The 27,032-nt window shown below is 44.1% G+C and overlaps 1 protein-coding gene across 1 annotated transcript in view; it reads left to right on the plus strand.

Moving 5' to 3' along the window:
• LOC126194818 (sodium-coupled monocarboxylate transporter 1-like) overlaps positions 1–27,032 on the plus strand; it is a 201,534-nt gene that overhangs the window by 110,314 nt on the left and 64,188 nt on the right. Inside the window, exon 10 of the mRNA XM_049933145.1 lies at positions 22,878–22,987. Coding sequence (XP_049789102.1) covers positions 22,878–22,987 — 110 coding nt within the window. The remainder of the gene's footprint in view (positions 1–22,877; positions 22,988–27,032) is intronic.

Here is a 27,032-nt window from a genome sequence, read left to right on the forward strand (position 1 = left end):
CAGACTAGTGGCAGTCTAACGAATCACTAATGACAATCTTGCTAAAGCTACCTGACGTCCAATAAATCAAATGCAAGAATGGAACAACACGCCAAAGCCGGAACCAGCGGACTGCACTACGCCCCCAGATTACTGTGCTTAGAGCGCTCGAAAAGGAAAGGAGTCACTACCACCAGAGTAGAAGAATCACAAACGGCCTAGAATCAAGAAAGCAGCGGCAAGGCGAGGAAACATACATTGCCATTACATACACTAACCCCCATGGCAGGAAACGGGGCCGCTGGCAGCCACCAGGCAGGGAAAAATACCGCTGGCTGTACTTAACAAATTGTAACAGACTGAACGCAGTAAATAGTAATAAAAAGGCGAGGAAAGCTAATCAGATCCGCTTTCCCCAAGCACTCCACTCGCTGCTCTTCGCCTCGGCGACACTCGAGCAGCAACACGAACCCAAGTCACTGGAGAATCGCGAGATGTCACAATGGTGGAGGTTTCTCTACTTGAATTGAAATGCACTCATCTTAAAGCCTGCAGACGATGAGGTCGTGCACCCTCGTGACCACAGCCCTTCCATTCAGCAATCCATGAGCGTCGCCAGCGGTCCTGGCGTGTTATCGCACTGCCCAGACCTGTCTCCTCTTGAGTCCCCAACCGAACTGACACAACACGGAAAAACAACGACGTCGCCCTAAAGATAGGGCAACAGTTACTACATATCGATAACCGCTGCTGCTGCCACTAGCGGACAGGCAACGCCTGCGAAACGAGTGGCGCCAGTCAAGAGGAGAAGAAGACAAACAACCGCAACCATGCCAACTAAAGGATACGGACTGGCCTCCAACAGAGGGCGGAAACCTACAAACGGCACCAACCTGAGTCGCAGCAAGGCTCAGACATGTTTCAAGCGAAATATCTCTTACAAGGGGCTTTCAGTAAGTAATGCAACGCATTTTTTTCTGAAAGCATGTTGGTTTCATTCGATATTCCAATACACCTCATTGTTCCCCACTATTTTGGCTACAAAATCCTAATTTTAAACAACCCCTATTCAATGCGACGACCTTCGCCACCTTACTGGCAGGCCTGTATGTCTGCATGGCACAACTCCATTGGCCGACGTTGGAGCCAACGTCTTGCTGCATCAGTAACGTCCCTGTTGTCCACGTACTCCTTCCACAGAGTGCTTCCTTCACTGGGCCAAACAAATGGAAGTCAGAAGGAGCGAGATGCCTTCAGGCAAACACCTTTGAATATCCCAAATGCCGGCCGAGTGAGGATGAGGCAGCACTACTAACAGAGACGTCCTGTCGTGCAGCGTGGTGATCGTGATTCGACGATCACCTCGATTGAGAGTGTCCGCACGTTGCAGCGTTACAGGAGTCACAACTGTGTGCGGGCGACAGGCACGCTGGGGATCGGACAGGTTTGCACGACCTTCATACGATGGGGTCTACGTAGACATTCTGAAAGCGCCTAAGAATATCTGCAATGCTCTGTTTGGAGCACAACTCCATTACAGACGCTATTTTGAAGCCTACGTATAGCGCAGCAACTTATCGGAAGCTCATGAAACTACAGGGGCTGAAGCGGAATGTCTCACAAAAAATTCCGCAATTTTCGACTGGAACTGGTCGAAAAAAAAGAGTGTCGTATTGCTCAATGAACGCCCCTCGTATAACCTTGGAATAACAAAAAAGGTAAAACTTTTATTGTTCCCAGAATTCACTGAATAATGCACTCACTTGGGATGAAACAATTATTGATAATCAGAAAAAGAGGTAAGAAAGGTCTCACAAAATCTCTGGATTACTTTACTATGATGGGATCTAAACAAAAGCCTGCCAACACGCATCTGTCAGATTTAAAATTTTCTCGCAGTCTAAAGCCGCTTCCACAGCCGACGTTCCGCGCGGGGTCGCACAAGAAAGCACGAAGCAGAGTAGTGCAAAATAGCGCTGAGCGGAGCAGAACTACGGAGACGGAACAAGAGCGTTCGCAGCCGTGCAGCTAACTTGCGGTGTGCACCGCCCTCTTGAATAACAGTGGAAAACGAGAAATTCTGTCCAAACGGAGCTTCACACGAATGAACGATTTCCTTTGACTTACCGACACTGTACATTGTTGCGCAGAGCAGCACGATTTGACGTCCAAGCGGGGTCGGTGTGTATACGGCCTTAACGGACCGGCCTATACATGCACCAATTTATCGGCCGACCGACCAACCGATTAATTTCGTGGCAGGCTACCCACGTCCCGATCGATTGCGCTGAGCTATTCCAGCGCCGTCCCGTTCCCAATGCTCGTTGTGATTTGTATATAGTTAAGTTCAGTAAGGTTATGTTCTACGAGAATCCACTTGGAATTACACAAACACAAAAACAGCGAGTTACCTTGGCTGTTTTAGAGCTAACAAGACGAAAACAAGACGGGAGAAAGCTGTGGGCAAAGAGATGATTAATGCAAAAGAAGAAATTTACACACGCTCTGCTACTTAAAAAGCTACGCTGGAGTTACTTAACAACGACTGAAACGATAACTGTGTGAAGATCGCTAGAAGAGCTTCTTATTAGATGACCAGTTTATTTTATATGTGACATGTCGATGTTTAGTGATCTTCGTGGTACTGGGAAGGGCATTTCCGATGTGGACCTCTTGCAACCCCGACGGACAATATGTTGTACAAAATTTTAAAGCATAAAATCCAATGATGACATTATAGCTCTGTCGAAACCGGTCACCCAGCAAAATGCTTTCTTTAGCGTTCTCAGCTTATGATTTTTTCTTCAGTTTTCATATTTTCAGATCACCCCAAGGCTGACAATGTCAGGAACACGTAACTGAAACATGCATTTCGGACCTGCTGAACATCATTAAACCATATTTGACGAAAAATAATACAGGATCATTCCGCATAAAATCATTGGTGGGTCATAAGATGACAATTTCAGATTTTGGTCATATTTGGTTCATGAACACCTACATGTTTAAATAGTAGAACTACCAAATAGCACTGTCCTATCTTTAACCGCTGTTGACAGATTCAGCTTTGAAAACTCAAGGGTGTGCACCCAGTCATTAGTCAGGCACCAATCTCCCCATTTTCGGAGACGTGCTGCTCAGTAGTGAGTTGACCTACAAACATAATTTTTTTTTTGAACTTCTAGCATGTAGGCCATTAAGCTGGTATAATGTATAACAAGATGAATATACCATTCAGATTTTTAGTGAAAAATGCTGAAAGGCACTTTTTCCATGTTGTTCTTTAAATTGGTGATTTTTTAAAAAATCAGTCCCACAGGGAAACAACAGAGATCTCATCTTGTGTATGTAGCTCTTCAGTCCTGATATTAAGTATGAATAACAATGAAAAGGATTTAGCATTGTATTCTTACCTCCACATGAAGATTATTCCATAGCAAAAAAAAAAAAAAACTGCATTTGTTTAATTACAAATTTCAAAGTCCTGGGGTGGGGGGGATGGAGGGAGGACGAGATACGTAGACAGTTGAATCTCAGGTTGAAATGTTTATACATCTGGTAGCAATGTGAGATGCAAAGATGAATATCCTAACTATCTTCATTCGTTAGAATAGGATGAAAACGCCACTTACGCATGCCATCCACATTCAACACTACAGGGCACTGGTAAATGAAAACCATGTATATTCTTTGAAAAACAGTTCCTAAAATATTTGTGGTTGGTCTGTAGGTCATAAATGTAAACATTTGAGAGCTGAAAAGTTAGCAATCATTTTTCTCAATATATATGTTGTATTTCACTGTTAATTATCTTTTCAATGTAAAAATTAAAAGCGACAGCTTGGGTGCACAGATGAGTTGATATATCCTTATACTGTTACTGTAAATTAAAAGATACTTCAACAAAAGATAAAAAAATGTGCAAGTTATAATGAGAGGCATTAGTAGATTTTTAAATTTATACCACTATGTACAGCTAAAAAATTTTTTTCAAAGAACGGTTTCATAAATAAATTCAAATATAAAGAAGGAAATTGTACTTTTAAACTCTTCCACCTTGCATATAACTTTGTTTTCCTCGACATCTTGATGCAAAAACGAAATAAGTTCACTTAAGAGCAAGAGATATGATTTTTTCATAGCATTTATTACCAAGTTTATAGAACCACACACTGCGTCTTTGTTATTAGAGTACATACGCATAATATTGGAGAAGAGGTCCGAAACAGCGTAATTCCTTAAAGAAACTGTTATTCAGCAGTAACCATGTAGTTAATCTCAACACTTTAAATTCATGTGATGCCTGGGAAATGTGTCCTATGAACCAGATTTCGCCGAATTTGAAAGCCACATTCTGCCTGACTTTGAGCTGTTCTCACAAAGCATTTTCATGAACTTCCACAGCAACAGTGCCCCCATTTGCATATCTTGGAACTCTTTTCATTAGAAAGGTATTAGCAGCAATGACTAGGAATGCATGATTTGAACTGTCTTTATTGTATTTGTAACTGTGTTTCAAGAAACCTTCACACGATTAACCTCCTGCAAAGAAACAAGGAACATACTAACGCCGTGGGTTTCGTTGTGCACGACTCTTTCAGATTAACTGACATAAGTCTTTTCTGTATGTGAATCTTCTTGTTATTTACCATTGCGGAAATATAATCTTTTCTTCCTAGCACAATGCCTAGAAAAATTATTGTTTTTGTAAAATATCTCTCTGTCGTGTTTCACGCTTTCAGGTAACATATTTTGACCACTTATGCCTTCTGGTGCAGCAATTGCACCACTACTCTCCTTAACGTTTCTCGCTATACATACCATGTGCTCTGTGACAGCAACAGAAGATGCTACTCTGAAAATGCTCCATGAAGTTAGAGAAACTGATAACTTGAATCTATTTACTGCGACCTGAAATTCTAAATTTGTGTGGGAGGAGTTCCGTTACATCGGGAACATGGTTGCACTGTTCACATGGGCAATGTACACAATATGGTTTCTTCCCAGGTCAAATCACATTAATGTTTCTTAGTAAGTGCAGGTCCAGGAATACGATCACACCGTGCACTCCTAGTCACGTCTACGATCACCTTTCAAATGAAGAGACTTCCAACAAATGCCAATGGGAACACTCTTGCTATGAAAACTGATGAAAATACTTTGTGGGAACAGTTGCATATCGGACAGTATGCAGCTTTCAAATACGCTGAAAACTGGTACATAGGACACATTTCCCCGGCATCACATGAATTTAAACATGACGAAAGTAACTGCATGCCTACTACTGAATCACAATTCTTTCAGGAATGATGCTATTTGAATCCTCTTCTCCAATGTTATACTCGGAAGTATGCTGAATGTCCGATAGTAACAAAGACACACAATGTGGGTCTATAAACTTGACAGTAAGCGCTATGGAAAAATCATATCTCTCACTTTTAAGGGAACTCGTTTGCCTCCAAGAAGATTTCAAGGAAAACGAAATTATATTTAAGGTGGAAGAAACCTAAAAATACAATTTCCTTTTTTACATTTGAATCTGTTCATGTAAATGCTTCTTGCAGATTTTTTTGTTTATTTATTTATTTACTCGTCAGGTTCCGTATGATTAAAATGAGGAGCAAATCTCCAAGGTCATGGAATGAGTCAGTACATCAAAATAACGAGATAAAAGTAATAACACAGAAAAATAAAATATTTATGAACCTAAAAAACTCAAGCTATTACTTTAAGTAAACGCAACGAACAATATAACATAAGAATTAGCTTAATTTTTCAAGGAACTTCTCTACAGAATAGAAGGGTTGACCAATGAGGAAACTCTCCAGTTCCGATTTGAAAGCGCGTGGATTACTGCTAAGATTTTTGAATTCTTGTGTTAGTTTACTAATAATGGATGCAGCAGTATCCTGCACACCTTTCTGCGCAAGAGTTAAGGAAGTCCGATCCAAATGCAGGTTTGATTTCTGCCGAGTATTAACTGAGTGAATGCTGCTTATTCTTGGGAATAAGCTAATATTGATAACAAGAAAAGACAGTAAGGAATATATATATATTGAGAGGCCAATGTTAAAATACCCAGACTAGTGAACAGTGGTCGACAAGAGGTTCGCGAACATACACCACTTATTCCCTGAAACGCCCATTTCCGAGCCAAAAATATCCTTTTAGAACGGGAAGAGTTACCCCAAAATATAATACCATACGCCATAAGCGAATGAAATGGTTCAAATGGCTCTGAGCACTATGGGACTCAACTGCTGAGGTCATTAGTCCCCTAGAACTTAGAACTAGTTAAACCTAACTAACCTAAGGACATGACAAACAACCATGCCCGAGGCAGGATTCGAACCTGCGACCGTAGCGGTCTTGCGGTTCCAGACTGCAGCGCCTTTAACCGCACGGCCACTTCGGCCGGCCATAAGCGAATGAAAATAAGCAAAGGAGACTAGTACTCAAACCCCAAAACTTCCTGCGCCTGCTGGCCCACACTGCTATCATGTGAACTGCCTAGCAGCAGAACCTTCTTCTTTCTGTTAGGCTTTGCAACTGACTCAGGCCTCCTAACTGCTGAGGACTGCTGCATGTTACCTACAACAACAGGTACAAGAGGCTCCTCTCCAATCAACTCTGACAGTCGGTCAAATTTACTGCATATACGCAAAGTATAACTGTTTGAATACCTCCTCCCCCTAGCTGCCTTCTTGCCAACTGCCAGTTCCCATTCTCCAGCACCCTTCACCCTCCTCAATCTATCTAGTTCCTCCTTTGCTTATTGTAACTAGACATGGAGGCCACAGATCTTACGCTCCAGCTCCTCTGTTAACTTATTTCTACTACAGATTCTACATTCCCAGGAGATGATCTCGCTAGAATGCCCATTGGCTTCCCCACTCCATTTCGCCCTACGAAAATACTTTGAACAAATCCCACACCGTAACCTACTACTCACAAACCTACGACACAGCACACATTTCTCACTCATGGTAAAATTTTACAGTTACTGGAAGAAAACTAAACGTCTACGTTACCTAAGTTCAGTTACACCAGTAAAAATATTTATATAACTAACAATAGCGGTCTCGAAATTCTCTCTCTACTAAGAAAGCAACAACATTTTGTAATACTACTAAACGACAACCAATACCAATACCAACAAAACTTCAAAAAATTTATTAGCTAAAACCAAAATTCAAGCGCCCACTGGAACACTCAACTAAGTTAAAACAGTGAATGAAATTGTTACTGAAATATTTCACTAGAAACAATAAGAAACATCAGCCCAAAACTAAAGCACAAAATTTACTAAACTATTTCATCGCACAGAAAACTCTAAAAAACACAGCGAGCGAACTTTTGCAAAAGTTTATTAAATCGTTATTTCGCCACCAACAGCACGAAACAGTTTGTCAGTACTTAGGTTTAAAAACCGCTACAACTGTAACCGCACGCCGCGAAATGTAAACACATTAACGAGGCGTGAGACTATGTATACTCATATATATTTAAAAATTTATTAATATATTTCGTTATCACTTGCACCTTCCCATATTTTTCACTGAAGTATCTTTTTAATTTACAGTAACAGAATAACGATATATCACCTCATTTGTGCACCCAAGCTTTCCCTTGAGATATTTATACTGAAACGATACTTAACAGTGAAATAAACATATGCACTGAACAGCCAAAGAAACTGGTACACCTGCCTAATATCGTGATGGCCGTCGCGAGAAAGCAGAAGTGCAGAAACACTACGTGGTACGGAGGCACGGACTTGACTAATGTCTGAAGTAGTGTTGGAGGGAACTGACACCATAAATCGTGCAGGGTTGTCTGTAAATGCGGAAGAGTACGAGAGGCTGGAGATCTCTTCTGAACAGCAAGTTTCAAAGCATCCAAAATACGCTCAATAATGTTGATGTCTGGGGACTTTCTTGGCCAGCGGGAGTACTTAAACTCAGAAGAGTGTTCCTGAAGGCACTCTGTAGCAATTCTGGATGTGTGGGGTGACGCATGGTCCTGCTGGAATTGCCCAAGTCAGTCGGCATGCACAATGGGCATGAATGGGTGCAGGTAATAAGGTTGCTTACGTACGTGTCACCTGTCAGAGTCGTATCTAGGCGGATCAGGGGTCCCGTATCACACCAACTACATCCTTCCCACACCATTAGAGAGTCTCCACCAGCTTGAACAGTCCCCTGCTGACCTGCAGGGTCCATGGATTCATGAGGTTGTTTTCATACCCGTACACGTCCATTTGCTCTATATAATTTCACTCGTCCGACCAGGCAACATGTTTCCAGTCATCAACAGTCCAATGTCGTTGTTGACGGGCCCAGGCGAGGCGAGAAACTTTTTGTCATGCTGTCATCAAGGCTACACGAGGGGGCCTTCGGCTCCGGAACCCGATATCGATGATGTTTCGTTGAATGGTTCGCACGTTGACATTTGTAGATGGCCCAGAATTGAAACCTGCAGCAATTTGCGGAAGGGTTGGACTTCTGTCACGTTGGACAATTCTCTTCAGTCGTCGTTGTTTCCGTTCGTGAAGGATCTTTTTCCTGCCGCAGCGATGTCGGAGATTTGATGTTTTACCGGATTCCTGATATTTACGGTACACTCGTGAAATGGTCGAACGGGAAAATCCCCATTTCATCGCTACCTGGCAGATGTTGTGTCCCATTGCTCGTGCACCGACTATAACATCAAGTTCAAACTCACTTAACTCTTGATAAACTGCCATTGTAGCAGTAGTAACCGATTTAACAACTGCGCCAGACACTTGTCTTACATAGGGGTTGCCGACCGCAGCGCCGTATTCTGCCTGTTTACATATCTCTGTATTTGAATACGCATGCCTATATCAGTTTCCTTGGCGCTTGAGTGTATATTGATAAAATTGTTTGCTGTTTTCAGCTCTCACCTTATTGCATTTCTGACTTACAGGTCAACCACAAATATTTTAGTAACAGTTGTTTAAGGAATATACATGATTTTTGTTTACCAATGCTGTGTAGTGTTGAATGTGGTTTACGTATGCAAGTGGTATTTTGATTCTATTCTTTTTCAATGAGTAAAGATAGTTAGGTTATTCATCATTGTACCTAAAATTGCTACCAGATATATAAACATTTCAGCAAAAAATCGAGAACTCTCATGGATATGACGGGGTATCTAGCAGAATACTGAAGTATTGTTGTATGTATGTTAGCCCAGTACTTAGCCATATCTGTAACTTTTCCTTTAGGAGTGGTTGGTTTCCTGACCGATTGAAGTACTCGGTAGTGAAGCCACTTTATAAAAATGGCGACAGGGATAATGTTGACAATTATAGACCTATTTCTATGCCATCGGTGTTTGCTAAAGTTATCGAGAGGGTTGTATGTACAAGGTTACTGGAGCATTTAAATTCACATAGTTTGCTGTCAAATGTATAGGTTGGTTTTAGAAATGGTTTAACAACTGAAAATGCTATATTCTCTTTTCTCTGTGAGGTTTTGGACGGATTAAATAAAAGGTTGGGAACGCTAAGTGTTTTCTTTGATTATGGAGTAAGGGGAGTAGCTTACAATTGGTTCGCTTTAAGAACAGAAAGCAGAAGGTAATTCTCTACAATATTGAGAGTGGTAGTGATGTTCAGTCTCCAATGGGGCACTGTTAAGTGGGGCGTTCCTCAAGGGTCGGTGCTGGGGCCACTGCTGTTTTCTTATTTATATAAATGATATGCCTTCTAGTATTACAGGTGATTCAAAAATATTTCTGTTTGCTGATGACACCAGCTTGGTAGTGAAGGATCTTGTGTGTAATACTGAAACAGTATCAAATAATGTAGTTCATGAAATAAGTTCATGGCTTGTGGAAAATAATTTGATGCTAGATCACAGTAAGACTCAGGTTTTACAGTTTCTAACTCACAATTCAACAAGAACCGATATTTTCATCAGACAGAATGGGTATATTATAAGCGAGACGGAACAGTTCAAGTTCCTAGGCGTTCGGATAGATAGTAAGCTGTTGTGGAAAGCCCATGTTCAGGATCTTGTTCAGAAACTAAATGCTGCTTTATTTACCATTAGAACAGTATCTGAAATAAGTGACAGTTCAACACGAAAATTAGTCTACTTAGCATATTTTCATACGCTTATGTCATATGGTATTATTTTTTGGGGTAATTCTTATGATTCAAAAAGGGTATTTTTGGCTCAAAAACGGGCTGTTCGAGCTGTGTGTGGTGTAAGTTCGAGAACCTCTTGTCGACCCCTAGTCTGGGAATTCTGACATTGCCCCCACAGTATATATTTTCTTTAATGTCGTTTGTTGTTAGCAATATTAGCTTATTCCCAACAGTTAGCAGCTTTCACTCAGTTAATACTAGGCAGAAATCAAATCTGCATGTGGAATGCACTTCCTTGACTCTTGTGCAGAAAGGAGTGCAGTATTTTGCTGCATCCGTTTTCAATAAGCTACCACAAGAACTCAAAAATTTTAGCAGTAGCCCAAACACTTTTAAGTCTAAACTGAAGAGTTTCCTCATGGCTCACTCCTTCTATTCTGTCGAGGAGCTCCTGGAAGAGCTGAAAAATTAAGCAAATTCCAGTGTCACATTGTTGATTTTCTTTATTTAAACTTACGAATTGTTGCCTGAATATGTTCCATGGTCATGGAGACTTCTGCTTAATTTGGTCCCACGGAACAATAAATAAATAAATAAAAAATAAAAAAATAAATGTCTACATAACCTCCACCAACACCCAGAACTTCGAAATTCGTCAAATTTGTCGGTCTTTTGCGTTGAATTCATCTTTTAGTGAAGATAAGAACTACTAATTGCAATGACAGATTCTTTTTATTCTTATTTGTACTTAATACTCGAACTGAATGGTGTCAGTGCACAACATGAGGTCTCTACCGTATCCCTGTTCAAAGTTATGATATATAAAAATACATAGTGTTATTTCAATTTTTGTCATAAAAGATATGAATGGTGAAGCCTACTTTTTATAAATTATGTCAGCGTAATGACCTACGTACTTAACGCATAAAAAATTTACATCTGTAGGTGAACTCATTACTTAGTCGTAGGTCTCTGGAAACAGGGAAACTGGTGCCTGACTAATGCATGCATACATACCCTTGAGTCTGAATTTATCAAAAGTGTAAGAGTTAGGAAGTGATATTTGGCAGTTTTATTATTAAGGCATGTAAGTATTCATGTACCAAATATGACTAAATTCTGAAATGGTCACCGTATCACCCACATGTGACAGTTCTCTGAATGACACTATTGAGGAAAGCTATAAGCTATGAGCAGAGGTGTTAGCTCCATTGCAGTTTCTATCATTGACAGAAGTTGAGAGGACCTCTGATTCACGTAGCTGTATCTCTAAAAACATTATCTAGAACGAATCCTGAAACCTGCAAGACGTTTTATTTTTACATGAGGAAATACAATGGTAAAGAAAACCAGTGAAAGAAATTATGTTCATATAAACTCTATGAATTTAAACGAATGTTGCACAAAAGGTGCTCTCTATAAGTTTAAGAAACTCGTTACAAATTAGAACAAAGACCACAAATGGTGATGGCACACATTATGTAATAAATACAGCAAATGGGCTTCTGGCCCGGCAGCGCTACACAGGGAACAATTTAAAGGGGTGTTGGGATGGTAGAGAATGTGGGGATCAGCTGTCGAGTGGTCGTATAGTCTATGCAGAATAACGTGACCGATAGACACACAGTGGGCACGGCAAGTGTGAGGAGAGCAGTAGTGGTGGCGTTGGCCGGCCGGTGTGGCTGAGCGGTTCTAGGCTCCTTTTGCCGAAACACGGAGGAGATTAAACAGAGTCTTCTCATTAACATGTGTAGACACAATTGCGAGAGAATTCTGAAATAGTGGTTTATTAAATTTATTAAGTGAGGAACTGAGGAAAAGTAGGTCAGGAGCTTATGAAAAAGCACATCCTTGGTACAAACAAAACTTGTGATGCCTTCGCTTAGGTTGTTCCAAAACCTATAGCATTTCTTATTTTACAAAATTGTTAAGGCTTTCGTGGCCACTTGTTGACAAACTGCCTATTGGCTTCTGTCTCGGGTTCTTCGGCCGACGTTCATCTAATGATTTTTCTGACGTTTCGCCAGCACGAGTGGCTGGCATTGTCAAAGCTTCACCCTCCATTGCCGGTGGTGAACTGGAGGCGAGCTCGCGGCCGCAGACTATACAGTATGTACCTGGCGCGCCAACGTCCGAGGGCTTCTCCGCGGTCATTTCCGGTGCGGTTCTCCTCTTGCTACCTGCGACGGTCGTTCGCTGCAGTACGGGAAGCCAGGATCCGTTTACCTTAAGGCTTTCCTCTTTCTTGTTGAAACTGTTCGCGTGTTTTTGGATTTCTACAGCTTCTCTGAACAAGCGCGTGTGATAGTGCTTCTCTACAGCCAGAACTTCCGTGTCGGCGAATTTTATTACGTGGTCGGTCTCATTCAGTGCGTGCTCTGCCACGGCCGATTTCTCCACCTGCCCCAACCTGCAATGTCGCTTATGCTCTTTGATCCTGGTGTTAATGGATCGTCCAGTCATTCCGACATAAACTTTTCCGCATGTGCAAGGTATACGGTATATTCCCGACATTGCAAGTGGGTCTCTTTTCTCCTTCGCCGATCTAAGACACTCTTTGATCTTCCTTGTCGGTTTGAAAATCGTCTTTACGCCGTGTTTGCGCAATATACGGCCGATTCTGTCCGTCACTCTGGGAATGCATGGCAGAAAGGCCGTACCCGACATTTCTTTTTCTGGTTCCTTACTTCGCCGAGTGTTTAGCTCTGTTACACTTCTAATGTAATTTGTGGAGTACCCATTGCTCCTCAGAACAGTTTCCAGGAGTGCATTTCTCGTTTGAGGTGTTGAGGCTCACATATTCGTCCTGCTCTCGTTACGAGCGTACTAATCATGCCTCTTTTCTGGCTCGGGTGGTGGTTTGACAGTTTGTGCAGGTATCGGTCCGTGTGTGTCGGTTTTCGATACACGCTGTGTCCCAGGTTTTCGCCGTCCCTTGTGACCAGCACATCTAGAAATGGCAGTTTCCTGTCCTTTTCTACCTCCACGGTAAATGTTATGTTGGCATGGAGGCTGTTCAAGTGTCTCAGGAATTCACCGAGCTGTTCTTCACCATGGCTCCACACCACGAAAGTATCATCGACGTACCTGTACCACACCTTAGGTTTGCAAGTCGCCGAGTCCAGTGCCTGTGCTTCGAATTGTTCCATGAAGAAGTTGGCCACCACTGGACTGAGAGGACTACCCATGGCGACGCCTTCCAGCTGTTCGTAGAAATCGCCATTCCACGTGAAATAGCTCGTGGTGAGACATGCATGGAAGAGCTTTTTGATGTCTTGCGGGAACATGGAACCGATGTGCTCCAGAGCGTCGCTGAGTGGCACTTTCGTAAATAACGAAACAACATCAAAACTGACCAGGATGTCGTTTGGCGCAAGTTTCAGTTTCTTCAGCGTCTCAATGAAATGTCCTGAGTCCTTAATGTATGTGTCGGTCTTTCCCACGTGTGGCTGGAGCCGAGAGGCCAAGTGTTTCGCCAGTTTATACGTTGGTGAGCCAGGAGCGCTAACGATCGGTCTCAGTGGAACGTTGTTCTTATGGATCTTGGGTAATCCATACAGCCGAGGTGGTAGGGCTTCTGTGTTGCGCAGGTTTCTCTGTATGTCCGCCGGCAGAGAAGACGCCTTGATTAATCGATTCGTATTCCGAGTGATACGCTGCGTCGGATCTGCGCTTAGTTTTCGGTACGTCGTCGGATCTAATAGGTCTCGGATCTTTTGCTCATAATCTTCGGTCTTCATTACGACGGTCGCATTCCCCTTATCGGCAGGCAGTACCAATATACTCTTGTCGGCGTTGAGATTCTTAATGGCTTGTACCTCTTCTTTCTTCAGGTTGCAAGCTGGTGGTTTTGCTCGGCGCAGTATCCTGGCTGTTTCAGTGCGTATTTCCTCTGCCCTTTCACAAGGAAGGGTCCGAATGGCTGCTTCGGTGTTGGCAATGATGTCCTCCATAGGTATAGTTCTCGGGATGATAGCGAAATTCCCTCCTTTTTGAAGGACTGACATTTCCTCTTCGGTCAATTGTCGTTCAGTGAGGTTGACCACTGTGTGTGACATGTCGGGAATCGCCTTGTCGGTCTGCTTCCGGCATCTTTCAAACTTTTTCTTTTGCCGCTCGGTGCAGCGCTCGAGTTCGTTCTGCATGCTCCTGTGAGTGATGCTGTCGATCTTGTCCCAGTCGTCTCGATGCATTCTGCTACTTAGTTGATAGAAAATGTCCAGAAGTTCCTGATCCGTTCTTGCCAAGTCTCTCCGTGTTGTATGTATTCGCTCACGAAGAAAAGCTCGTTCCATTCTGTCGTAGATACGATGTGCTTGGGCGGTGGTGAATAGGCGCTTGCATCTCAAGAACTTCGGTGTAGCACATTCATCTCGGCACCGTGACAGAAAGGCGAGAGAAGACATCAGTCGCGCTTTCTTCTTCCGTCGTTGGTCAAGGCGTCGGTACAATCTGCAAATCTCCTCCCCGTAGAGGCGTAATACAAAATTGTTAAGGCTTTCGTGGCCACTTGTTGACAAACTGCCTATTGGCTTCTGTCTCGGGTTCTTCGGCCGACGTTCATCTAATGATTTTTCTGACGTTTCGCCAGCACGAGTGGCTGGCATTGTCAAAGCTTCACCCTCCATTGCCGGTGGTGAACTGGAGGCGAGCTCGCGGCCGCAGACTATACAGTATGTACCTGGCGCGCCAACGTCCGAGGGCTTCTCCGCGGTCATTTCCGGTGCGGTTCTCCTCTTGCTACCTGCGACGGTCGTTCGCTGCAGTACGGGAAGCCAGGATCCGTTTACCTTAAGGCTTTCCTCTTTCTTGTTGAAACTGTTCGCGTGTTTTTGGATTTCTACAGCTTCTCTGAACAAGCGCGTGTGATAGTGCTTCTCTACAGCCAGAACTTCCGTGTCGGCGAATTTTATTACGTGGTCGGTCTCATTCAGTGCGTGCTCTGCCACGGCCGATTTCTCCACCTGCCCCAACCTGCAATGTCGCTTATGCTCTTTGATCCTGGTGTTAATGGATCGTCCAGTCATTCCGACATAAACTTTTCCGCATGTGCAAGGTATACGGTATATTCCCGACATTGCAAGTGGGTCTCTTTTCTCCTTCGCCGATCTAAGACACTCTTTGATCTTCCTTGTCGGTTTGAAAATCGTCTTTACGCCGTGTTTGCGCAATATACGGCCGATTCTGTCCGTCACTCTGGGAATGTATGGCAGAAAGGCCGTACCCGACATTTCTTTTTCTGGTTCCTTACTTCGCCGAGTGTTTAGCTCTGTTACACTTCTAATGTAATTTGTGGAGTACCCATTGCTCCTCAGAACAGTTTCCAGGAGTGCATTTCTCGTTTGAGGTGTTGAGGCTCACATATTCGTCCTGCTCTCGTTACGAGCGTACTAATCATGCCTCTTTTCTGGCTCGGGTGGTGGTTTGACAGTTTGTGCAGGTATCGGTCCGTGTGTGTCGGTTTTCGATACACGCTGTGTCCCAGGTTTTCGCCGTCCCTTGTGACCAGCACATCTAGAAATGGCAGTTTCCTGTCCTTTTCTACCTCCATGGTAAATGTTATGTTGGCATGGAGGCTGTTCAAGTGTCTCAGGAATTCACCGAGCTGTTCTTCACCATGGCTCCACACCACGAAAGTATCATCGACGTACCTGTACCACACCTTAGGTTTGCAAGTCGCCGAGTCCAGTGCCTGTGCTTCGAATTGTTCCATGAAGAAGTTGGCCACCACTGGACTGAGAGGACTACCCATGGCGACGCCTTCCAGCTGTTCGTAGAAATCGCCATTCCACGTGAAATAGCTCGTGGTGAGACATGCATGGAGCACATCGGTTCCATGTTCCCGCAAGACATCAAAAAGCTCTTCCATGCATGTCTCACCACGAGCTATTTCACGTGGAATGGCGATTTCTACGAACAGCTGGAAGGCGTCGCCATGGGTAGTCCTCTCAGTCCAGTGGTGGCCAACTTCTTCATGGAACAATTCGAAGCACAGGCACTGGACTCGGCGACTTGCAAACCTAAGGTGTGGTACAGGTACGTCGATGATACTTTCGTGGTGTGGAGCCATGGTGAAGAACAGCTCGGTGAATTCCTGAGACACTTGAACAGCCTCCATGCCAACATAACATTTACCATGGAGGTAGAAAAGGACAGGAAACTGCCATTTCTAGATGTGCTGGTCACAAGGGACGGCGAAAACCTGGGACACAGCGTGTATCGAAAACCGACACACACGGACCGATACCTGCACAAACTGTCAAACCACCACCTGAGCCAGAAAAGAGGCATGATTAGTACGCTCGTAACGAGAGCAGGACGAATATGTGAGCCTCAACACCTCAAACGAGAAATGCAACACCTGGAAACTGTTCTGAGGAGCAATGGGTACTCCACAAATTACATTAGAAGTGTAACAGAGCTAAACACTCGGCGAAGTAAGGAACCAGAAAAAGAAATGTCGGGTACGGCCTTTCTGCCATACATTCCCAGAGTGACGGACAGAATCGGCCGTATATTGCGCAAACACGGCGTAAAGACGATTTTCAAACCGACAAGGAAGATCAAAGAGTGTCTTAGATCGGCGAAGGAGAAAAGAGACCCACTTGCAATGTCGGGAATATACCGTATACCTTGCACATGCGGAAAAGTTTATGTCGGAATGACTGGACGATCCATTAACACCAGGATCAAAGAGCATAAGCGACATTGCAGGTTGGGGCAGGTGGAGAAATCGGCCGTGGCAGAGCACGCACTGAATGAGACCGACCACGTAATAAAATTCGCCGACACGGAAGTTCTGGCTGTAGAGAAGCACTATCACACGCGCTTGTTCAGAGAAGCTGTAGAAATCCAAAAACACGCGAACAGTTTCAACAAGAAAGAGGAAAGCCTTAAGGTAAACGGATCCTGGCTTCCCGTACTGCAGCGAACGACCGTCGCAGGTAGCAAGAGGAGAACCGCACCGGAAATGACCGCGGAGAAGCCCTCGGACGTTGGCGCGCCAGGTACATATAGTCTGCGGCCGCGAGCTCGCCTCCAGTTCACCACCGGCAATGGAGGGTGAAGCTTTGACAATGCCAGCCACTCGTGCTGGCGAAATGTCAGAAAAATCATTAGATGAACGTCGGCCGAAGAACCCGAGACAGAAGCCAATGGGCAGTTTGTCATTTCTTATTTTGCCAGATATTGATGGTGCTAAAACATACATTCCTTCATCGGAAAAGTCTGTGGTTAGAACTATATATTAATACGTTCAGCTACTGACGGGCGTTGAAATATATCAACGGGGCAGGTGAAAATGTGTGCCCCCACCGGGACTCGAACCCGGGATCTCCTGCTTACGTCGCAGGCGCTCTATCCATCTCATCCATACAAGTATATAGTTCTGGCAACACCGACCATGACCTTCCTCTTCTGTGCGGATACACACATACTACCCGAACTCTTACGGGACTTGGTACGAATGTAGTGAGTGGACATGCGATAATGTGGGTCTCGCTCGCGGGAGGCGTGCGCGAGATAGCCCATGCAGTCATACTATCGTTTGTGCCCTCGGTAGTTCAGATGGATCGGTCAGAGGGCTGCTCGCCCTCTAAAAAAAAAGAAAACCTGAGTAAAAGGCATAAACGATCAACTTGAACGGATGTCTTGCGACGTCCGCCCAGACCATAAGCAAGGAACAACACGAACAAAAGAGGGGGAAAAAAGAAAAAAAATGGATAGAGCGTCTGCCATGTAAGCAGGAGATCCCGGGTTCGAGTCCTGGTCGGGGCACACATTTTCACCTGTCCCCTTTGATATATGTCAATGCCCGTCAGCAGCTGAAAGTTTAAATATATAATTCTAATTTCGTTCTAGACGTCTGTAGGTCATCAATGGTGTCATATAAGTATAAAGTGTGTAGTAGGTGGAATAAAACAATACGCAAAGAAGTTATGCATAATAATCATGTGGTAAATTACTCTCCTCTTTGCTTGTTATCATTTGTCAAAACCTCATTTCAATATTTCAAACCATTTATTAAATTTGAGTACTGTTGTGAATATTTCACTCTATGTCGCTGCCGAGGCACGGTCGCAAACGAGTGTGCTCCATCAGATCAGTTTTCTCGAGATCGGCGGCAGGTATAGACCTTCACCCAAGTCTAAAAAAAATTCAACTTGTTAGCTAAATTTCATACGATGCAACATATTATGCAGTATGCACCAAACGCAAAACCATAGCGACTCCTTTTTTCCACTGCAAACTTTTTCGAATTTCGTGCAGTATCTTACTTCCACGTAATTATTACAATAACTATGACCGTTAACGAAATGTTGGGCGCATCATCATGAAGCTGACGTATGAATCTATAAATAACGTAAAATTAAATTTTTTGCTTAATAGTTTGTGTAAAATCATCTGAGAAATATTGCAACATTTGCGCCTCTATTCTGTCATCGCAACGCGTAACCGGCGGGCCGAATGGTGACAAACACTGTCGACCTACCCTTCAGAACAAACAGATGGATTCGCCCAGCACTTTGGAGGAAAGCTGAGCATCGGCCACTGTATCCTGCGCGGGTTCTAACCAAGCGACCGCCCAACAAGGAAAGTTGGTCGGTCTCTTGGCCATAACATATGCACACGTGCAGTACGACGGTCGGTCGGTCGGTTGGTTGGTGCGTGTGTGGGGCCTTTAAATGCATCATCAACGAAAATCCACCCCTCTTGATTGACCGTAGCCAACTGACTTAATGGCGGACACTATACGACAAACATATTTCTTTAGCACATTGCACAAAACAGCACATAATTCGGCTTACTATGTGGATAAACCTACAAGAGAAAGGAGTAATACACACAAAACACTGCAAATACACATTTATATGTAGCAAAAGATGAAGGGAACATGAAGTGAATAATTTTGTATTGCTTCAGAGGAATGTCACAAGAATGAAAGCAAGAAATGTAATATTTTCCTGTAAAGTAGCATTTAAATTAGGATAATTTAAGTTTAATCTGTTTAAATTATTAAAAGAATGATTTAAAGCGTCTGGGATTTAAAATGAGTAAGATATGCGACAAAATTGAAATTTGTAAATCAACTTCATCAAAATAAATATATATTTTCCACATAAATCACTTTGAAATTAACTTGCAAGAGAAGAGTTTATATATCACAACGAGTCAAAACACTCTAAGCTACTTTCACTCTTCTCTTTATTCCTTGTATTCTGTCAATGTCTTCCACTTCCCTATAACGGGTGGTCCATTGATCTTGACCGGACCAAATATCTCACGAAATAAGCTTCAAACGAAAAAACTACAAAGAACGAAACTTGTATAGCTTGAAGGGAGAAACCAGATGGCGATACGGTTGGCCCGCTAGATGGCGCTGCCATAGGTCAAACGGATATCAACTGCGTTTTTTTAAATAGGAACCCCAATTTTTTATTACATATTCATGTAGTACGTAAAGAAATATGAATGTTTTAGTTGGATCACTTTTTTCGCTTTGTGATAGATGGCGCTGTAATAGTCACAAACATATGGCTCACAATTTTAGACGAACAGTTGGTAACAGGTAGGTTTTTTAAATTAAAATACAGAACGTAAGCACGTTTGAACATTTTATTTCGGTTGTTCCAATGTGATACATGTACCTTTGTGAACTTATCATTTCTGAGAACGCATGCTGTTTCAGCGTGATTACCTGTAAATAACACATTAATGCAATAAATGCTCAAAATGATGTCCGTCAACCTCAATGCATTTGGCAATACGTGTAACGACATTCCTCTCAACAGCGAGTAGTTCACCTTCCGCAATGTTCGCACATGAATTGACAATGAACTGACGCATGTTGTCAGGCGTTGTCGGTGGATCATGATAGCAAATATCCTTCAACTTTCCCCACAGAAAGAAATCCGGGGACGTCAGATCCGGTGAACGTGCGGGCCATGGTATGGTGCTTCGACGACCAGTCCACCTGTCATAAAATATGCTATTCAATCCAGTTTCAACCGCACGCGAGCTATGTGCTGGACATCCACCATGTTGGAAGTACATCGCCATTCTGCCATGCAGTGAAACATCCTGTAGTAACATCGGTACAACATTACGTAGGAAATCAGCATACATTGCACAATTTAGATTGCCATCGATAAAATGGGGGCCAATTATGCTTCTTCCCATAATGCTGCACCATACATTAACCCGCCAAGGTCGCTGATGTTCCACTTGTCGCAGCCATCGTGGATTTTCCGTCGCCCAATAGAGAATATTATGCAGGTTTACGTTACCGCTGTTGGAGAATGACGCTTCGTCGCTAAATAGAACGAGTGCAAAAAATCTGTCATCGTCCCGTAATTTCTCTTGTGCCCAGTAACAGAACTGTACACGACGTTCAAAGTCGTCGCCATGCAATTCCTGGTGCATAGAAATATGGTACGGGTGCCATCGATGTTGATGTAGCATTCTCAACACCGACGTTTTTGAGATTCCCGAGTCTCGCGCAATTTGTCTGCTACTGATATGCGGATCAGCCGCGACAGCAGCTGAAACACTTACCTGGGCATCATCATTTGTTGGAGGTCGTGGTTAACGTTTCACATATGGCTGAAAACTTCCTGGCTCCTTAAATAATGTAACTATCCGGCGAACGGTCGGACACTTGGATGATGTCGTCCAGGATACCGAGCAGCGTTCATAGCATACGCCCTTTGGGCATTTTCATCACAATAGCCATACATCAACATGATATCGACCTCTTCCGCAATTGGTAAACGGTCCATTTTAACACGGGTAATGTATCACGAAGCAAATACCGTCCGCACTGGCGGGATGTTACGTGATATCACGTACTTATACGTTTGTGACTATTACAGCGCCATCTATCAGAAAGCGAAAAAAATGGACCAACTAAAACATTCACATTTCTTTACGTACTACATGAATATTAATAAAAAATGGTTGTTCCTATTTTTAAAAAAACGCAGTTGATATCCGTTTGATCTATGGCAGCGCCATCTAGCGGGCCAACCATATCGCCATCTGGTTTCCCCCTTCAAGCTAGACGAGTTTCGTTCTTTGTAGTTTTTTCGTTTGATGCTTATTTCGTGAGATATTTGGCCCAGTCACTATCAATGGACCACCATGTATACAAGGACTTGTCAACAAGTTTTTTTAACACTCTACCTCTGCTGCTCAGTAACATTGCGTAATAATACTGAGGTTCGGAATGTTGTGTGATAAAGACGCAGCTGCTGATACAATTTCTCTAATTTGTTGCAAGCAGGGAAAAAGGTGGGTGAAAAATTGGTTCAAGGAGCATGAAAGATCACTCACAAAAACTTGTTAAGTTAATACTGTGGCTGGACGAAACCAGAAAGGTTGTCATAACTTTCTCTGTGTTTTGATACATTACTGGAAATGGTTCCCCAGATACATTGACTGTCCCCATACATAGGCACTCGCCCCCACGCCCTCCACTCTCCTCCCTTCGCGCCGGCCGCGGTGGCCAAGCGGTTCTAGGCGCCGCGAGACTGCTGTGGTCGCAGGTTCGAATCCTGCCTCGGGCATGGATGTGTGTGATGTCCTTAGGTTAGTTAGGTTTAAGTAGTTCTACGTTCTAGGGGACTGATGACCTTAGATGTTAAGTCCCATAGTGCTCAGAGCTATTTGAACCATTTTTGAACCTCCCTTCGCGAATTAGTAGCTGCAGACGCCAATGTTCCCATCATTAATAAAAATATTACAGTGACAAACGCAGTTCCATCAAGTCAGCTCGTATCTATTACGCTGCGATATCTTGCTACTGGCAATTTTTTCGGCGACTTGAAATTTATAACCTATTTCACTTTACATTAACTGACTATGAAGTGTTTGAAACGTTATGGAAACTGTTATGGAATAATACGTGCACTAAGTAAGTAATATATCCACAGAGATAAATATCTGTACGTAAGTTCGCAGTAACTAATTTTTTTAAAAAAAACATCTTCCTTCATAGCTATTCCGTATATTTTGTGAGCAAATGTCATACGATGTCATTCTTAACACTTCTGCTTTCGTACTCATCAGCCCTAACATCCCAAAAAGCTGGCAATGTTTTCTAATTTCTATGTAATAACAATGCTATTTCGTCTTGTTTTGAACTCATTTTCCACACAACAGTAACAAACGTAATCTAATCAACTTTCCTTGGTCTCTACAACACGCGAGACACTGTCAAGGATAGTGTTAACAGTGACGACAGACGACCCAATATTTCCAGGTAGCGCAGTATATTTGCAACGTTTTTGATGTTCGCAATACTATTCCGCAACCTCTCAACTTCATCCCTACACGTTCAATATTATTGTGCATCAGAAAATATCACTCACCGTCTAAGTGGCGCATTACGTATCTATGATAATGTGAATTTCTAAAGTCCGTTACAACATCAGAATCCGACTTAGGCTTTATACGGTAATTGCTTGTTGAAGCCGGCCGGTGTGGCCGTGCGTTTCTAGGCACTTCAGTCTGGAACCACGTGACCGCTACGGTCGCAGGTTCGAATCCTGCCTCGGGCATGGTTGTGTGTGATGTCCTTAGGTTCGTTAGGTTTAAGTAGTTCTAAGTTCTAGGGGACTGATGACCACAGATGTTAAGTCCCATAGTGTTCAGAGCCATTTGAACTATTTTTTTTTTCTTTGAACGTATGTGGATAGGCTGAAGCATATAGGAATCCATAAACACGTTAGTCGGTTGTGAGTTACTGCGATTACATAAAAACTGTTGATTTGGTGTGGCTCAGGTGGCGCGGGCCAAGGACCAGATGCTCCCTCTGCTGGTGGTGGACTCGCTCAGCGGTCTCCCTGGACTGACGGGGCTCTTCGTGGCTGGCATCTTCAGCGCCGCTCTCAGGTACGCCAGTGGGCTCCAATCGCAAATTGTTTATTTCATTATTTATTTTTGTTAGAGGTCTCGCTAGTTGTAATTTTGAAACATGTTTACGAACACAGATCACAAAGCAGTAAGTCTGTGCAATCACATTCTATCACATGTGAAGATAACAAATTAAAAACTGAATACAAAAGTGACAATCATGGCAAGTGATACTGGTCTGGGCTTGAAAAATTTTGGTGTGTCTTCTGTCTTGAATTTCAGGGCTGCCTTCAAGGTTTTGCACCAGCCTTTTGGTTGCTCCAGTGTATCTGAGCTGTTTTTCGTAAATTGACAGCCCTCAATGGAAACCTTTTGGTTGCTGCAATGCATCTGAGCACAGCCATTACACTGACGAACCAAAACATTACACCATCTGTTAAACCTTGATGGTCTATCTTTGGAACGCAATGCAGCACCGAGCTGCGTACCATCGATTCTACCATTTTTTTGTCGGTTCGTAGGGGCATGCCCCATCAGATGACTGCACACAGGTCGTATAATTCCGTTAAATAAAAGGGCCCCTGATTTATTACGTGGTGACAGCGCCCGATAGCGACCCAGAAGGTTTCCATAGGATTCATATCAGGCGAATTGGGTGGCCAAGAGGTCTACGTGATTTGACTATCATGATCTTCAAACCACTTTAGCACTATTCTGGCTTCGATACACGGAAAGTTATAACTGCTGAAAGATGTGCGTTGTCAGGGAATACCTCAGACATGAAGAGATGCAGGTGATCCGCTGCTGAAATGATATCTTCGATTGCCACCACAGGTCCCATGCAAGCGCAGGAGAACGTTTTCCATACCATAATACTGATCCCATCAGCCTGAGTCCGCGGAGCGGTGCGTGTTTTGAGCCGCCGTTCGCCTCCTGGTGTAGCAGGAAATACACTCCTGGAAATGGAAAAAAGAACACATTGACACCGGTGTGTCAGACCCACCATACTTGCTCCGGACACTGCGAGGGGGCTGTACAAGCAATGATCACACGCACGGCACAGCGGACACACCAGGAACCGCGGTGTTGGCCGTCGAATGGCGCTAGCTGCGCAGCATTTGTGCACCGCCGCCGTCAGTGTCAGCCAGTTTGCCGTGGCATACGGAGCTCCATCGCAGTCTTTAACACTGGTAGCATACCGCGACAGCGTGGACGTGAACCGTATGTGCACTTGACGGACTTTGAGCGAGGGCGTATAGTGGGCATGCGGGAGGCCGGGTGGACGTACCGCCGAATTGCTCAACACGTGGGGCGTGAGGTCTCCACAGTACATCGATGTTGTCGCCAGTGGTCGGCGGAAGGTGCACGTGCCCGTCGACCTGGGACCGGACCGCAGCGACGCACGGATGCACGCCAAGACCGTAGGATCCTACGCAGTGCCGTAGGGGACCGCACCGCCACTTCCCAGCAAATTAGGGACACTGTTGCTCCTGGGGTATCGGCGAGGACCATTCGCAACCGTCTCCATGAAGCTGGGCTACGGTCCCGCACACCGTTAGGCCGTCTTCCGCTCACTCCCCAACATCGTGCAGCCCGCCTCCAGTGGTGTCGCGACAGGCGTGAATGGAGGGACGAATGGAGACGTGTCGTCTTCAGCGATGAGAGTCGCTTCTGCCTTGGTGCCAATGATGGTCGTATGCGTGTTTGGCGCCGTGCAGGTGAGCGCCACAATCAGGACTGCATACGACCGAGGCACACAGGGCCAACACCCGGCATCATGGTGTGGGGAGCGATCTCCTACACTGGCCGTACACCACTGGTGATCGTCGAGGGGACACTGAATAGCGCACGGTACATCCAAACCGTCATCGAACCCATCGTTCTACCATTCCTAGACCGGCAAGGGAACTTGCTGTTCCAACAGGGCAATGCACGTCTGCATGTATCCCGTGCCACCCAACGTGCTCTAGAAGGTGTAAGTCAACTACCCTGGCCAGCAAGATCTCCGGATCTGTCCCCCATTGAGCATGTTTGGGACTGGATGAAGCGTCGTCTCACGCGGTCTGCACGTCCAGCACGAACGCTGGTCCAACTGAGGCGCCAGGTGGAAATGGCATGGCAAGCCGTTCCACAGGACTACATCCAGCATCTCTACGATCGTCTCCATGGGAGAATAGCAGCCTGCATTGCTGCGAAAGGTGGATATACACTGTACTAGTGCCGACATTGTGCATGCTCTGTCGCCTGTGTCTATGTGCCTGTGGTTCTGTCAGTGTGATCATGTGATGTATTTGACCCCAGGAATGTGTCAATAAAGTTTCCCCTTCCTGGGACAATGAATTCACGGTGTTCTTATTTCAATTTCCAGGAGTGTATGATTCATCCGAAGATTCGACACTTTTCCAATAATGCACGATCCAATCCCAATGTTCTCGTGCCGACTGCAGTCATAATTGTCGATGTCGTTGCGTCAACATGCAATACATAGGAGTGGTCTGCTACGGAGCTCCACCATCAACAGTGCATGATGAACGGTGTGCTACGGAAGACTTGTGCGTGCACCAGCATCGTGTCGTTCCGGCCGAGATACCACAGGTCACCGTCTATCCAGCATTACGGAACAGACAAGCCTCCGAACCCCACGTTCTGTGAAGAGAGATAGACGTCTAACCACTCAGCACTTAGTGGCAGTTTTACTGTCCTTCTATCACTTTTCAAAGATTCTCACGACAGTAGCTCTTGAACACTCGATTAGTTTCGCTGCTTTAGAGATATTCGTTCACAGGCTCTGCGTAACAATAATCTGCGCTACGTAAGAGTCTCTTATCCCAATGGATTTCACCTTTTGCAGCCCATATCTTCGCTAGAGTGATCCGCTACGTGTCTCTGCTCCTGTTAGATACTTTCCTTGCAGCGTCCCGTGCCTGCAACGCCAGCAGGTGGCATCCAACGTCGCGGTGAGCAATGTTTTAGCTGTTCAGTGTACTTTTCCCCTTGAATTGAAAATTGAAACAATACTTGTCTCTAATGACTTCGATGTCGACGGTATGTCAAGCCCAAATCATTCTTCGTTCCTACCCCTGAAATAGCACTTTCAGTTCACTCGCACATTTGTTTCCTTTAGACAACGAAATAATCTTTGCATGCATTTCGCAAAGGTTGCCTGTAAGCGGTACCGAGAAGTCGTGCAAGCTCTTTGAGCCGTATCTTTGTGAAGACTCCTGTAGATGAATGTTTCCACAGCAGGTCTGCAAATAGGGTGTTTTGGTCACTCATATTCGCTCGAGCCCACAGCGCATGGGCACGACTTGCCCGAGTACGAATGCTCGAAGCGGGCAGGCTGTGGTCGAACGAGGCATCGTGGGGAGTGTATAGCTCAAAGACGTAAAAAATAACTAGACTCACTGATGGCGCTGCAGTCGCGGGATAATTTGAACCTTCGGCTGGACGCCATTATAGTGGTTGTAATCTGATGTGTTGTGTAGTACTGTTGTTTATGAAGACCCTGATTCAACGTTGTATATTTGTTGGGACGTACATACACTGTATGTTACTCGTAATTCTACTGTCTGGACGTTCCAATCAAAAGAAGTACAATGGTGAAGAGTCGTGCAGCGATTAATTGTACAAATAAATTCGAGAAAGGAACGAATATTACATTTCACAGGTAAGTGAATATTTTAAGTTGTTTTGTATGTCAGTGCACTTGCTTAATAAATGTTTTTGTAACACGGTATTAGCATAATATCTGTGCATCTATATGCAAGTTTCCTTTCTCAAAACCATAGCTGTTACAAAAATTGTTACACGCTGTCAGGAGGCAACATTTCCGACCGACAGAATACCATTTTATATGTTCTGATCATTTTGAAGAAAGTTGGCTGATCTGTAGTGTTTTCATGGTCTAGGTTAGGTTGAAACTTGATAATTTGGTCGTGAGTTGCCAAAGCACTATGCCATATATAACGCACTTCTCGTCATAAAATCTAAAGCAAGGTAGAGTCAGAAAATATCTATTAATATAGTGGGCAAATCTTCGAGTATTTTGATGCATTTTGCGTACATCTATCGTAAATGAACTACG

This window comes from Schistocerca nitens, chromosome 7, assembly GCF_023898315.1.
Source record: "Schistocerca nitens isolate TAMUIC-IGC-003100 chromosome 7, iqSchNite1.1, whole genome shotgun sequence".
Classification (NCBI taxonomy): Eukaryota; Metazoa; Arthropoda; class Insecta; order Orthoptera; family Acrididae; genus Schistocerca; species Schistocerca nitens.